Source organism: Rosa chinensis, chromosome 5, assembly GCF_002994745.2.
Source record: "Rosa chinensis cultivar Old Blush chromosome 5, RchiOBHm-V2, whole genome shotgun sequence".
NCBI classification, from domain to species: Eukaryota; Viridiplantae; Streptophyta; class Magnoliopsida; order Rosales; family Rosaceae; genus Rosa; species Rosa chinensis.
The window spans coordinates 63,084,556-63,100,028 of record NC_037092.1 but is presented as its reverse complement, the minus strand read 5'-3'; the positions used below and the strand labels follow the sequence as shown (position 1 = coordinate 63,100,028).

Below are 15,473 nucleotides of genomic sequence, written 5' to 3'. Positions count from 1 at the left end.
GAAATCATGAGCCAATAGGAGCCCAACTCTAACCATCAACCTTTTTCCAGGAGTCCTGACACATCCTTATAGCCAACCTCAAGAAGAAACAATCCCCTTCCGACACCATATACCAAAACCGCCAGTATATGTGTAGGGGCGTCTCCCCATTACATTGACAATAACAAAACATCGAAATTAAAACAAACAGTCCCTAGAATTGACACCATAATAATGGCACAACCACAAAACCAAGACACCAAACCCTCGCTCAATTGAGGAAGGACTAATTAACCTAACCAAAACCAAACGAAAAACCTAACAAACGACAAAAAAGACTGCAGCAATCAACTTTCCTCATCCATGATGCCAGCTCCAGCAACTCGGGTTCAGCCACAATAGACTCAGGGTGCACAGCTCCGGTAAGCTCGACTCCAATAATGACACACCTTGGCCAAAGACCACCTCCACCACCAAACCCCGTGGAAAGATCTTGAAATCAATCAAGCCACCAACAATCTGAGCATATACTCACAAGACATCAATTTCAGAACATCGAAAGGTTCCCGCAATTCCATCTACTCACTAGCCACTACATCAAACCCCTCCAAAACTGATGTATCCTTCAAAGATCAACCCAGATCTTGGTAACTCGTCAAACGCAGCCAAACCAATCCCACCAAACCTAATTTGACCGTGCACTTAAATCGAACTGACCAAACCATGCATCCCCAATAGCCGCGCAGTAGCCCTCCACAAACCAAGCAACTGTGTGATCAGAACCCATCGCTGCCACCCAGCGCCTCCCTTGCGGCTGACCACCACAAACTTGAACCATGAAGCCACCATCGCACCGTCATAAGATGAAAGAGAGATTCTTGCCGCAGCCCGCCCCCCCCCCCCCCCCCCCCCCCCCCCCCCCCCCCCCCCCCGCCGCTCACTACCACCCAGCCATGCCTGTCTGGTAGCACCCACCGCCGGCCAACGAGACCAGAGGCCACAGTTGGAGTGGGGGCGCTGCCGGACAAGCAGACGAACCAAACCCTTTTTTTTTTAACCCTAAAACGTCCCTGTTTTCACAGACCAAAGAAAATTAGGAAGAACTAATCACTATAAACTCCTAAATCTAAGGAGAAAGAATATAACTCTTGGAAACTCGAAATGCATTCAAATTTGATGTTTTTTTTTTTTTTGAGAAAATAAATAATTTCATTACTTATCCATAACTAGAAGGCAAGTACATCGGATGCTATCTCATACAAAAAAAAAACTAATTGGCACAAGCCACCAAGCAAAAGACAGGTGACCCTCACTGTTAACACATAATCTCACTTATTGTGCCTAAACAACAAGAAATCAAGTCCTCACTACTAACCCCTCTTTGAAAAGTAAACCTAGTCGCCTAGAGACCTCAATTGGTGTACAACTAAAGTAAACTAAAAAGAAAGTAATAGAAGACCCAATTTCAAGTGGTAGGCAAGAGACCAGGAAAGCCTAAGGCTTTCCTTTGCCCTTATCTCTAGGGCTAGAAACCGAACCTCCAATTACAGTTACTGGGACGTTGGCTCTTGTTCTTACTTTCAGTGATCTGCCCGTCTTCTTCTTTAGAGTGACAAGAGGCACATCATTGTCATCCTCGATCAAAGGTTTTCTGAGTAGAAAAGATTAGGAGGACCTGCATGTAGGACCATCGCTAATCTTTCCCAGATATGGGGGGGCTACCACCAGTTGTGAGAGCAAGAGGAGCAGCAAAGCTTGCTATGACGGCATCTATGGAGGCCATGGAGAGGAGGAAGTGATAGCAAGAGGCTAGAGGTTAGGGAAGGAGGCGAGGGTGTCGTAGAAGACTAGGTTGAGAGAAATACTCTCCTAGGGTTTTTTGTGTTTTAGGAGGAAGCAATAGCAAGAGGCTAGAGGCTAGGGAAGGAGGCTACATTCATTCAAATTTGATGTCATGTTGCCATTTTTTGATAAAACACATGGATATGTAATTTTTAATATCACATTAAAGCGGTGTACAGAATCTACAAAGTAACTTTCATAAACACTATTTTTTTTTTTTTGAATTAAGAGCACAGCTTTCATTTAAATGCTCAAAAGAGCCTTGTACAATCATGTTGGAGTACATCAATGATGCATTCCGGTGGTTGATCAAACCATACACTAGCATGAGTAGCTACAAAACCTATTGCTGCTAACCTGTGCGCAACTCCATTAGAGGTTCTAGACGTATGTCTAATTTGTACTTCTGCCAGTTGACTCCAAACTTGGTGTATATCATCGAAGATTCCTCCATTTGCTAGAAGACTATGATCCTGACACTGTATTTTAGAAATAGCCTCAAGGCAATCACTATATACCATGACATCATGTTCTTGGAGGGAGTGGATCAAATCCAAGCCTTCTCTTAGTGCCAGCAACTCGCATTGCTTTGGGGAAGCAGTATGGGGTACAGGCCTCACGAAAGAAGCCTTGAACAGTCCATTGGTGTCCCGCAGCACTCCACCAATACCTCCCTAAGAATTATTTAGGAGAAAAGCTGCATCGACATTTAAGGTAAGGCGTTTTTATGCAGCGGGTTTCCACCTATTCTGTCTCGGTCCAGATGGTTTTTTATCAACAGCATGTACTTTCTAAAAGTCTTCCAGCCAAGTGAAACTGCTAAGAATTAGGTCTGGAGCAGTTTGGACTTTGTTTTGCCATAAACTATTGTTCCAGTTTCTCCATAATGCCCATATAATCATGACGAGTTTCTCAAATACATCATACTTTAGTTGCATAGCTCTTTCCAACATCCATTCTTTAAAATCAAGAGAATCCAGAATAGGGTCTCGTAGGTTAAAAGGAGGAGCAAATAAAATGCTTTCTGAAAGAGGGCACTTACAAAACAAGTGTGAGACTGACTCAACTCTGGAGTTGCAAAGCAGGCAGTTTACCTCTCCTTGATAACCCTTGAGTAACAGCCTCTCTCTTGTTGGTAGCAAATTATTGCAAGCCCGCCATATGCAAATATGGACTTTGCCCAGACCCTTTGCCTTCCACAACTTTCTCCAAAGTATTTGAAAGGGTCACCATTTGAAGTGGAAGTTAACACATTTGGAAGAACTTGTTCTCTAGCTATCCAATATGCAGACTTGACGGAATAATAACCTCTTTTCTCCAAGCTCCAAATTCTTCTACTTAGAGGTATACTCAAAATCCAGGCAGCAATATGTGATGGGAAGAGAGCATTTACCGAGGCTGGAATCCATTGCCTGGTATCTTCATTAATCAAGTCTGCTACAAACTCCATCTTGGTGTTTGGAGGCATGTGAATCAAGAAACACTCCTACTTTTAGAACTACCCTACCATTCAACATGCTCCTCCAAGGGAAGGATGGAGAGTCACCCACTTCCGCTTCCCAAAAAGAGCAGTGTGGGAAATATCTTGCTTTGTATAACCAAGCAATTAATGATTGAGGGTTTGAGACAAGTCTCCAGCCCTGTTTTGCAAGCATGGCAAGGCTATATGCATAGATGTTTTTAAAACCCATACCTTCTTCTTGCTTTGTCAGACACATTCTTTCCCAGCTGCGCCAATGAATTTTCTTCTTGTCATCTGTATCACCCCAGAAAAAAAAAGACGCACAAAGCTGATGGATATCATCGCATAAACCTTTTGGCAAGATATAGCAATTCATTGCATACATTGGCATTGTCTGCGCCACAACCTTGATTAAGATCTCCTTTCCTGCACAACTTAGAATCTTGGACTTCCAGTTAATTAATTTCTTTGTTACCTTCTCTTTGATATACTCAAAGATTGCGGTTTTGGATTTGCCAACCCGATGCAGTAGTCCAAGATACCTGTCATGTTCTTCCACTCGCTGCACTTCAAGAATAGAAGCCAAAAGACGTTGTTGTTCCAATGGGACATTCTTACTAAAAACCACGCTACTCTTTTGGTAAATAACTTTTTGACCGGAAGCTTTCTCATACACATTCAGAATGGCACGAAAGTTGTAACATTCTGTTGAGTTGGCTATACTAAATAATAGTCTATCATCTGTAAAAAATAAGTGATGTAGAGTGGGTGCTTGAGGACATATAGTAAGACCAGTGATTACATTATTTTGCACGGCACTAGTAATTAGGGCGGAAAGCCCCTCAGCACACAAGATGAAGAGATATGGTGACAATGGGTCACCTTGCCTTATTCCCGTAGTAGGCATAATTCTGGAGGTAGGCACTCCTTGGAAGAGAATAGCATAGTTTACACTTGTGACACATTTCATGATCATTTCAATCCATTGTCTGCAAAAACCCAATTTTGTTAACATGGCCCTGATGAAAGACCACTCAAGGCGATCATAAGCTTTACTGATATCTAGCTTAAGAGAAAAGAAACTCGTCTCTTGATGTCGTAACTTATGCATGAAGTGTGCAGCTTCTGTAGCAACTAATGTGTTATCATAAATTAATCTTCCAGGCACGTATGCACTTTGTAAGGGAGAGATGATGTTCGGTAAGCATTGTTTTAACCGGTTTGCAACAACTTTTGAACTGATTCTGCATATCACATTGCAGAGGGCAATAGGCCTGAAGTGAGATGCTTCCTTTAGGTCTTTATTTTTGGTATAAGACACAGGTAAGTGAAGTTGGATTGATCCCAGAACTCTCTCTTCTCCAAGGAATTTCTCACTGCATTACATACATCAAAACCAACCACATTCCAATATTTTTGGTAAAAGAATGGAGGCATACCATTAGGGCTGGGGGTTTTGGATGGATGCATTTGGAAGAGTGCTCTTTTGATCTCATCCTCAGAGTATGGTTGCATAGGAAAGTCATTCATTTCTACCGTAACCTTTGGTGATGTCGCTACTACCACAGTTTGTATAGCTTCATTATCATAACCCTCAGAAGCGAAGATACTCTTAAAATAGGTTTGCAGCAAGCCTTGAACGATAGCCGGTTCAGTAGTCCATTGCCCTTGTGAATCAATCAAACCCTTTATCAAGTTTTTGCTTCTTCGGTTACTAGCCTGACGATGAAAATAAGCTGAATTCTTATCCCCATCCTTTAACCAAGTAGATTTAGCTCGTTGCCTCCAGTATTTTTCCTGTTGAGTTAAGAGTTGACTATGCTTGATATGTAATTGTCTCTGCTCTTCATACTGCTCTGGTGAAAAGGGTGCTTTCCTGATGTCATTCAGCTTTTCTTGAATAAAACGTAATTCGGTTCTCTGCTTATCAAACTCTTGAACATGCCACTACATAAGTTCAAGACTAGTAGCCCTTATTTTCTTATCCAATTGCTGCAAGGCATTACCGGTTAGTGGTTAGGACCATCTCCTTTGTATGATGCTTCGGCATTTAGGGTCTTCATGCCATATTTCCTCAAAACGGAACAATCGCTGAGATTTTCGTGGCTTGAGTTTCTCAGCATTTACTTCAATAAGTAACGGACAATGGTCAGATTCCGAGGGATCAAGAGTTATGGCACTACTATATGGAAACCAACTGTGCCATTGGCAGTCTTGAAAACCCCGATCCAAACGTTCCTTGGTGAACTTATTACACCAAGTGAATCTGCTACCCACATAGCCTAAGTCAAAGAGGCCACAGCGTGCCATTGTTTGTCTGTAAGCTGTCATTGGTGCTTGGGCTCTAGGAGGTCCTCCAGACTTGTCAGCTTGCGACAAGATCTCATTGAAATCACCTGCCATTAACCAGGGTAGGTTGCAATCTTCCTCGGCTAGGGTTTGTATTAGAGACCATGTCTAAGTCTGATCTCTTCTTGATACAACCCCGTAAATCCCTGTAAACCTCCACTTTCTTGGTTCATCATTCTTTACTATGACCACGTCAATATGGTGCGCGGACTTGGATCTCAATTCAGCATGCGTGTCATCATTTCAGAGTAGAGCCAAACCTTGGGATTCAAATTGGTGTGGGAAATAGATGTTGTCCTTGAAACCCAAACTCCTGGTAAGACGATCAATGAGATCCTTTTTGGCTAAAGTTTCTGATAAGAAGATCAGAGAAGGTTTGCGGGCTTGTACCAAGTTGATTAAGGTGCGTTGAGTTTCTGTGTTTACTATTCCTCTACAATTCCAGACTATAATCTTTCCTTGCAGCATAACTGGCAGTTGGCGGCTCCGATGCCGGAGCTTTGACGGCGACACAAGGTGAGCGGCGCCTTAGGGTTTTACTGTATCATGTGGTGAATTAGAAATGGAGATGACACATAATACTTTCATAAATAGTATTAGGTAAATCCTAACTGTTGCATTTTTTTATTTTTTATTTTTAACTTCACATAAGCCATAAATAATTATTTTAGTGAATTTAACTTTAACCACTCCGCTCTTTTGTCATGTTCAGATTCCAATGCAAAACCCTCTTTGAATTTTACATTGTGGCAAACAAAACTGAACCAGATAATAATTTCCAGATAACCCTATTTATATTATTGTTTCTAATTCCCCTTGACAAAGTAAAAAAAAAAAAAAAATTATTGTTTCTAACATATTACATATTTTTATTTTTAAATCATATATTGCATACGTCTTAAACATGGTTTAGCACGAGTACTTTGACGCGGAACAACACCTACATTGTTGCCTTAAGAATCCAAGCGCTAGGCGAATGGTCAAAGCAGGTACAATATTGGTTTTCGATCATGACTAGGTTCTCATGATTTGTGATCTGACTGGGACAATGTAACCATAAAATGTTCCTCGAAAAGAGTTTGAGATGTTTTTAGAGGAATATGGGATTAGGGCCAAGTCGGTATTGGGACCCTATCACTGATGTTGTCCCCCTTTTTAGCTTAATTTACGCCTCAATTCATCAATTTGTTTCTTCTCAAAAAAAAAAAAAAAAACAAATTCATCAATTTGTTTACCATCCTTCCAAGTATGAAGAACCTAAACCTACTTATGTCATGACCTCCATGATATACTGTCTCTTATGCCAATACATAAACTAGTGACTAGGCAAGAGACTGCAACCTATCCAAATAATTAAAAGAATATCAAAATTTATCATAATCCTGGATTCATAAATATGAATCAATCTTATTCAGTTGTTAGCTTTTTTTTTCTTTATGTCCATTGCTTTATGATGTGGCAGATAAATTAGAGAGAAGATATTATTAAAGCGCGCTTTGCTTGATCTCCAAAACTTCAGTCGCCAATGCTCTTAAATTTTGCGATGTCGAATGGTGTCAAGTTCTTTTATGGCGATTGCAATTTTGGCATTTTTGTGTCGATTGCAATCAACGAGTACCACCATTTAACTATCAACATGGATTCTTTGAAGGATCGCACATTAAGTGCTGATGTTAAGGGTGACATCAGTCATTGTTCATCCATGGCGTTGTCTCTCGACTCTCTCTCTCCATCGTGCATGGATCCACAACCCCTTTGCGCATGCATTCCCTGGTGGTCATCAAGACTTAGTTGCTTTCAATTGATGAATCTAAGGTAGCTAATGGTAGGATCACGGGTGGTGATTATCCTTTTCCGTGGCATAGGGATTCTTCAGAGTTCATAAATGGCTTCCAGGTCGGCGTTGGCGGTGCTAGTAATGTTTCGGTCTAGAAGAACCGGTCTGTCTTAGGATCTTGAGTCTTGCTGTCTGTTTTCCAAGTCGGATGTGCCGGATTTGGGATATCGTTCATTTGGCTAATTTAAGCTACCCAATTCCATCTCAAAAGGCAAGGCAACGGTTCATGTGTTGTGCTCAATTTCATTCTCTTAGTGTCGATGTGTACCAAAATTGTGTACTATATGTGAGTGTATCTTAAATGATTGTGTAGAGTGATGTAACATTTAAGTTCTAGTTTTTAATTTTTAGTTTAGACACTTCAATAAAGTGTACTGTGTTTGTCAATACAGGGTTACGTTTAGGTTCTCATTTTAACGAGACCACACACGTGACGGGTTCCTTTGTAACTTTGTTGGCCGAAGTAATGAAAGTCTTCACATTTCTCCTCAAAAAAAAAATAAAGTGTGTAACTAAATTTTAGTGAGTATTATTTGCTAGAGATAAGATAGTTTAGCTGTTTTAGGAGTTTAGACTTTGAGTATATAATATATTCTGATATTAATCTTTTCTAGTCGTCGAATATGCTTATTTTCTTATAAAAATAAAAAATTATATGGCTTTAATGGGCCACACTTCCATGTGATCACTTGCTTGGATATAGGGACTCATAGCTTCTAGCATGCAACTTAATTGACAAAAATTATTGGTAAAACTTGTCCTTGCAAAACGGATTTTGCAGTTGACATACTATTAGGACTGGTTAGTCAAATGTTATGGCTACAGAAGTGTATGAAATTATTGATCACTTTATTCTGTTTGTCTTAACTCACTTTGACAAGTCCACAGTTTTTGGATTGAACTTTTACGCATTCATATGTATCGGTATAAATACCTTCTAGAACTCTTAAAAGCAAAAATGTTTTCCAATCGACATCATGAGTTTTTTTCCCCCTTAAACTTTATGCATGGTTAATGGTATTAGTACATATTCTTGTTAAACTTTTCTGATGCACTTTGATCCTGGATAATTGAAAACCTGATGTTTAGTCAAGTCAAACATGCTTATATTACTATCCATAGTTAATTAGACTTCAAATTCATTGGAACATAAAGAAAAAATGGTGTTTGTTTGCTTTGGGTACGTAGACTAAAGAACTTGCAGGTTGAAAAAGGTTTTCATCTCTTTACATGTTGAAGAGAGCGACTGTCACGAGTCATTTGAAATTCATGCTATGCATGTGTCACTAAAGATGTTTATGGAAGAGTGTGTTACTCTAAAACAAGAAATTAAAGAGTTTTGGTGTCAAAAGCTTTAAACTTCACTAAAACATGAGTTTCTCTATAAATGTCCTTCAGAATAAAAAAATAAAAGCTCATAATAAATCATCCAAAAATGTTGTTATGGTAAAACGAAAAACGAAAAACGAAAAACCAAGAAACATAAATATATAAAAAATTGAAGAAGTTGGTACAACAAAATGAACAACAAATGCACGTGCATCCACTGATACAGGACTGGTAACTACAATGACAATCCAATTTTTCTTTTGAGACTTTTGCAGTTTATAACATTTTATAATCTTTGTAGTAACTTTAATCTTTTTTGTAGTGACAAAATAACAAAGAGTCTTAGACTCATGAGCACATTTGGTGTGACTTTTTAACCGAGTCAGTCAATTTTTTTTCCCTTTAAATCCACCTGGTTCATCCAAGATGGTCGGATGGAAAACATCTCCGACTTTTTGGGCAAAAAATTGTTTTAAAAACTCGAAAGTGAATAAAGTCCCAGAAGGCAAAAGCTATATGGCTTATGGTCATCAAAGAAAAATAGTAGTTGGGCCCAAAGCCAGCTTACCATAAGCCCCTGAAGCATTGCATTCCTCACAAGTCACAACCATGCATGATTTTAATTTGCTTTGTTTGATGTATGTTAACCGGATACTGCAGTCGTACTCCACTCTTCTAAGCGAATCAATTTCAAAGTCGGGAATTTGAATATCAAGAACCAAAAGGAACAAAGTAGAGTTCTGTCAACTTCTTCGATTTCGTTCCATATCGACAGACTTTTTCTAGTAATGATACTGGAAAATTTTTCGTTTGAGAGTTGAGAGTCGAGGGCTCTCGCCTAGGGTTCGAGTTAAGAGTCGGAGAGTTAGGCCCAATACCAGCTCAATCCTCAAAACATCAGTATTACATTGTTCAAATAATGATGTCGAACACTCGAACCTACAGCTTAGTACTTGTTTATGTATTGGCTCGGATCGATGCTTATAGCTGGCCGCAGCTACACTGTCCTGCTAAAATGGTCTTCAAAGTGTGACAAGCAGTCATGCATTTCTATCACTCTCTAATGTTACAAACGAATAATCAAACAATTACAGTGAGGCATTCCTGATTGTATCCTACGAGAAAGAAAATAATTTACAACATACGCTTCCGGGCCGGCGCTTCTGCTTTTGTTTTTTTGTGTGCTGATATGGTGTTCTAGACAAGACTTTGTTGTTTTAGCCTTCCATTAACAATATCAATATAGAAAACATAAGCAGGACTATACTCTATAATATATACTTGTATCAGTTCTCCATTCATTCCTCATCATCAACAGAGAAATCAGGCTCTGCTGGCTTCTGTAATGAACTTACAACCCCAGAGTCTGACCCAGGATGCTTCTTGGCACCCCTCCTAGTACTTGCAGCAAGCATTGTAGCATAAGTAGCCAAGCCTGAGATGGGTGGGGGTTGCGCAGGTGCAGCGGCCGTGTGGTTTTCTTTAGCCTTGAGCTCTGCTGCCTCCCTGCGCTTCTTATACCGACGCCAAGCAGCCTGTATGAAACATGCAGACCATAACCGCCACTGGTGTGAATAGAACCGGAACTTGTGCCTAAGTTGCTTGCTATGAAGTCTCCTAAACTGTGATGCAACAAATTTCAAGTCCTCTGCTACTAGAGCAAATGCTTCTACTTCAGAAAGCGCTTTGACTGTGCGTGTTGAAGATGGGAGAATGACACTCGGACGAGGGTCTAAGGCCCACGTCAATAGTTCTTCTCCACAGAAGTCACCAGGGCCAAGATGACATGAGTTGAAAAATCCTGTCCGGCCACCATTGGTGGTGTAAGAATCAAGGTGGCCTCGAACTATGAAGAGCATTTCATTGACAGGATCACCTTCGCGCACTAGAAATGTGCCTTCAGTACCCAAAGCAGGTTTAAGCCTGTCACATATTGCATCTAGCATTCTTTCGTCCATTTGATCAAACATAGGGACCTGATCATTTAATGAAAAATAAAATTCAATAAATCAAGCCAAAAGTTTAGAGCATCATAAGGTAGTCAACATAATTTAATTGTAGTTACAGATTATCGAGCTCCCCGGTTCATCCTTAATTTCTGAGATATATCTTTTGGATTGGTTATTGATCAACATATATAGTGCATTAGTGCTTACAACACAGCTAACATTAACTTACCCGACGAACAAGGTCAAGGCAAAGGTGGCGTTTGATGTCTCTTCGAAGATCCAAAGGTAGGCCTTTAAGAAGACTTTCTTCATCGACTCCTCGAGTAGCCAGCCACTTATACTGATCATACTTCCTTACAGACAGTCTTAATTCTGGAGGCAGCTGCCTGTGACGCATCCATTGCTCTGTATCAGTTCTCTTGATCCTCCACTCTTCTAGTCGGACAGTTGTGGATTGAAGGTAGGTCTGCCATTATAATGTGTGATCAGAATTTTTACTATTTATATAAAAGTAGAACAGTTGCAGGCAGGACTCGGATGCTTGGTTATCGTGTGAAGCATAAAACAAACCCCTAATTAGCATCTACCTAATAACTTATGCCATCAGATTTTTTCCTTATGTAATCTTCTCTAGACTACTAGATGCTCAGATTTCAGGTGGATGTTAAAGTGTCAAACCAGTTTCAAGTATTGAGATTACTTGTGGACTTACTTGCATATTACCGATCAGCAAAGCAAAGAGAACTAGTCCAAGAGTCGCAATAATAATGGCAAAGATTATTTCTCCGACATAAGTGCTGGTCGAAAGATTCTGCCCCAAGGAACTGAACACATTTATTTAGAAAACATGAGCAAAGCAAATGATATTTCAATGAGGGACATGGAATGAGAGATCAAAACATTTTATTTTCCTTCTCATAGAGACATCAAAGAAAATCAAACCAGAATCTTTATGTTTATCTGGTTTAATATTGGTAAGGCAATGATTGTCATGTGAAAAACAATTTTGGTAAGGCTAAACCATGGGAGCAGAAGATTTGAAAAATAAAAATGTCAAAATCTGCAATGAACAGAGGGGATTGCCACCTTAAGTTTTCATTTACAATATGTGGAACTGCAAACCATAAACAGAGATTTGTAGAAATTAATTACCTGAGGTTTCTTAGACCCCACCAAAGACAGTAAAAGTACTTGTTGAAGAATGATGAGGTCGTAACACCATATGTTACCGCATCACCGTATATACCAAATTCATAAGAGTTTTCTTCTGGATCACATCGGTGTGTGACATTACTTGACTGGAACCAGGAGAACCTTTTGGGGTCTTGCACCATTTTGCAATCTAAATAACCATATTCACAATTTGTATTGTCTTCCTCACAAACTTGTCTCCAGCATGCTTCTTGCCGCTCAATTGAAAGAAGGTACCAACAAGCTCCTAAAACCTTTTGTAAAGAAAACATGAAAATGAGCTAGATGCATGAGTTTACAGTTTGTATTACATATTAGATGGTTAAGTTGAAATTAAAAAAAATACTATTTACTTACATGACTTGCCAACATGTATAACATCAGGTTATATGCAGCCCCTGCCCATGCTGTCTCTGTCACAACACCAGTGGCCTTAACAATTTGTGACGATAGCGGAAATATAAGAAAGAGCCTTGGTATGTACTGAAAGATTATGATGAACCGAAGAACGTTTTTGGTGTTTGTCATTGTTGAACCATTAAGGTTGGGGATTACAATCCAGATTAGTACCTGAAAAGCAGATGAAAAATAAGGACTACTAAGTTCACTGCAAACAGCTTTATCTCAATAGGCCAAATACTAGAACAAGACTTAAGTAACATACCTGAGGAAGGGGCAGGGCAGCAATGAGGTCAATCCAGAAACCAAACCGGAGGTACTTAAATGCGATCTTTGAAGAGTCTATAACAAGCTCTCCTCTCCCAAATACTCGAGAGGAAGGTGCAATATATGCTTTACGAAATCTAATATAAATCTGAATTATGTAAAAAACATCGGCCACTGATCGAAGAATGGTAAGAACAACTTCAAGTGGTATTCCAATATCAATACAGACTTGGTCTCTGACCTCTGGCAAGTAAAAGAATAAAGGGTCTACGAACAAAGAAATCAAACAGGTTACTAGGAAAATCTTGTTCCATCGGTGAATTGTTGGTCCTCGAGGATCTAATATCTTCTTCTTCTCACTCTCATAGTCCTCAGAAAAGACTCTGGACAGTACTTTAGCTTTTAAAGATTTCCCAGACTTTCCAGGCAGCTCCTTATCAATTCTCTTGGTGCTGGTCTCTGGTACTTGAGTCCCATCAATCTTGTACTTGAACTTAACATCACCGACTCCATTGACTGAAGGTAGCTTTGCTAATTCAACATCATCTTGAAATCTAAAATTTCATAGTTTGAATGCAAAATTTTCAGAAGCAGTTATGGTAACATAAACTATGATATCATCAGAAAGACAATTACTTTGAAATCAAATGAGAATTCAGAAAGGGGATTCACCTTACAGATCTTGAGTTTCCATAACCCATTGCATGAACCTTCTATGAATATCTATCTATCGCTTTGTCTTCAACAAACAGAAATGATCTGGAACTGAATGATACCAAAGAATTGGACTTAACATGAGGTTGTGATCAATCTATATGTAATGGAAAAATGTAAATATGGGGGGTCTTCAAAAATACAAAGTGAGTATGACTCATAATGAGCTCAAAGCCACAAGATCAAAGGAAGATCTCAATAGTACCATTCACCAGGAATCATGTGAACGTGTGAAAGAAAGATGGCTTCCAGTTGGGGAAGAAGCTGTAAAGACTAAAGACTCTACCCCTTCTTAGGTGCCAAAATGCAGGTCTAACATGTGACTAATTTCCTTTAAAACCTAAACTGAAGAAAATAAACAACATTTTTTTCCAAGTTTTTTTTTTTTCAATAAAATAAACAATCCAATGCCCATATGAATCTTTCTTTTAATTTTTTATTTTTTGGGCAAGATATGAAACTTTGAATGTGTCAAAATTGTATAACGCGCAGACTCTCAGAATTGTGATTACTTTTTGGAGAAATGAAAATCACTGTTCACACCATTAAATTTTTTTTGAGCAGGCAGAATTTATATAAGCAACAATATTGAAAACTGAACACATACCAGGATTGAAATGGAAATTAAAGAAGTAAAATATAACAGTTCAGCATTCTGGCTACTAGGTTCTATCTAAATTCACAAAATAAAAGAACTTGTAGACTCATGACTCATAAGAAACTTGAAAAAGTAAGCATAGTTTCTAGTAGAAATCAACAATTAGCTGGAAATTCAACAGAGAGAGAGACTTACAAGCACTTCTCTCTGCCAAGCTTAAGCTTCACCAAACCATAAAATCATTCTCTTTCAATGATGTCTCTGTTTTCTGGCTTCATACAAATTCTAAGCTGAAAACCCAACAATAATTTGTCCCAGAAAACAATTTTAAAAAATTCCAAATTAGGAAAAGAATGAGAATTGAGCTCAAAGTGGAAAGTCTATCATATGGGTGGGGGAAGAGGTGCAGAGCTGGAGCTTGAAGAGCCTCTCCATTGTTCTTGTCGTCTCAAAACCAGTGGGAGCTTTGGAATTTTCAGAAAGTGACACGAGGAATAAGCTATATAAGGAGAAAGATAATAATTTAAATTGTCATTAATATTTTACCAAAATATCAAATAAGGTAGTTATATATGTTTTGGATGGTCCATTACTCCACTGGAAAATTGAAACACTGTACCAATAAAAGTACAGAGAGACAGAGCCAGAAGAGTGTGTCCAAAATTACAAACAAGGGAGGAGGTCTATTAAAGACAAGAAGATGCTTCTGTTGCTTCGTTTATTAAACTTTGGTTAATCTAAATAATTTTGGAGGGTCAGATGTTATTAACTTGACTATTTTAACTTGCTTTTGTAAAGATCCAAGGACGCGTTGACTGCCAATAGATTTTTCAAGTATATGGAATCTTGACACGTGTTTTTCCTGGTCTATAACGTGGATTTTAAGTTGTCTACTGTAAATTACTTCACCATTTGGTGTAGTTATTTTTAGGAAAGTAATATATAATTCATTAAATTAGATGATAAGTAAATTAAGAATATCGTGACATGTGTAGCGTTTGAGTTCCAACTCCCATTAGTTTATGGCTAGTAAATTTGAGAGGCCTTCGGGTACGTGTGCTTCCCGACGGGGGATTATTCTGACTTTACTGGGATACTTTTGTGAACCTTGTTACAAATATTGACTAGGTGTGTATGTTACTAACTTAGTAACTTAACAAATGTGAGTTGCTATCTCACCCAATAAAAAACGAAAAGAATATTGTGACATAAACCGTCAAAACAAGAAGTGTAATGATTGAGTCTTGTAAGAGTTTCACAGACTTTATATTTGAGTTTTCTTCTTCGTAAGTGTTTTAATTACTAAGCCGTTTTCACTTTGAGAAATAATGAGTTTCATTATAAAAGTTTCAAAGTATTATATATAATAGCATTACTTGAAGTGCTTGTTTAGGAGTGAGGACAAAACGTTTAAGACACTAATTAATGGCCATCGTTTGTTGAGAACCAAAGGACAAAGCTTCACTTTTCCTCAATGGATTCGAGACTAAGCCTCAATGGGGCACAACGCCTCTAGTCCACTTTCTACATTCGAAAGCTCCATTCCGGCATATGTCT

The 15,473-nt window shown here is 38.8% G+C and overlaps 1 protein-coding gene across 1 annotated transcript; it reads right to left on the bottom strand.

Moving 5' to 3' along the window:
• Positions 1-9,663: 9,663 nt before the first annotated feature.
• Positions 9,664-13,631, bottom strand: LOC112165830 (protein CNGC15b). The gene is made up of 7 exons (XM_024302514.2): positions 13,277-13,631; positions 12,603-13,158; positions 12,296-12,508; positions 11,900-12,192; positions 11,460-11,571; positions 10,977-11,213; positions 9,664-10,774 (listed from the first exon to the last, which is right to left on the bottom strand). The coding sequence occupies exons 1-7, from the start codon at positions 13,303-13,305 to the stop codon at positions 10,097-10,099; spliced, it is 2,118 nt and encodes a 705-aa protein (XP_024158282.1). The 5' UTR covers positions 13,306-13,631; the 3' UTR covers positions 9,664-10,096.
• Positions 13,632-15,473: the final 1,842 nt, after the last annotated feature.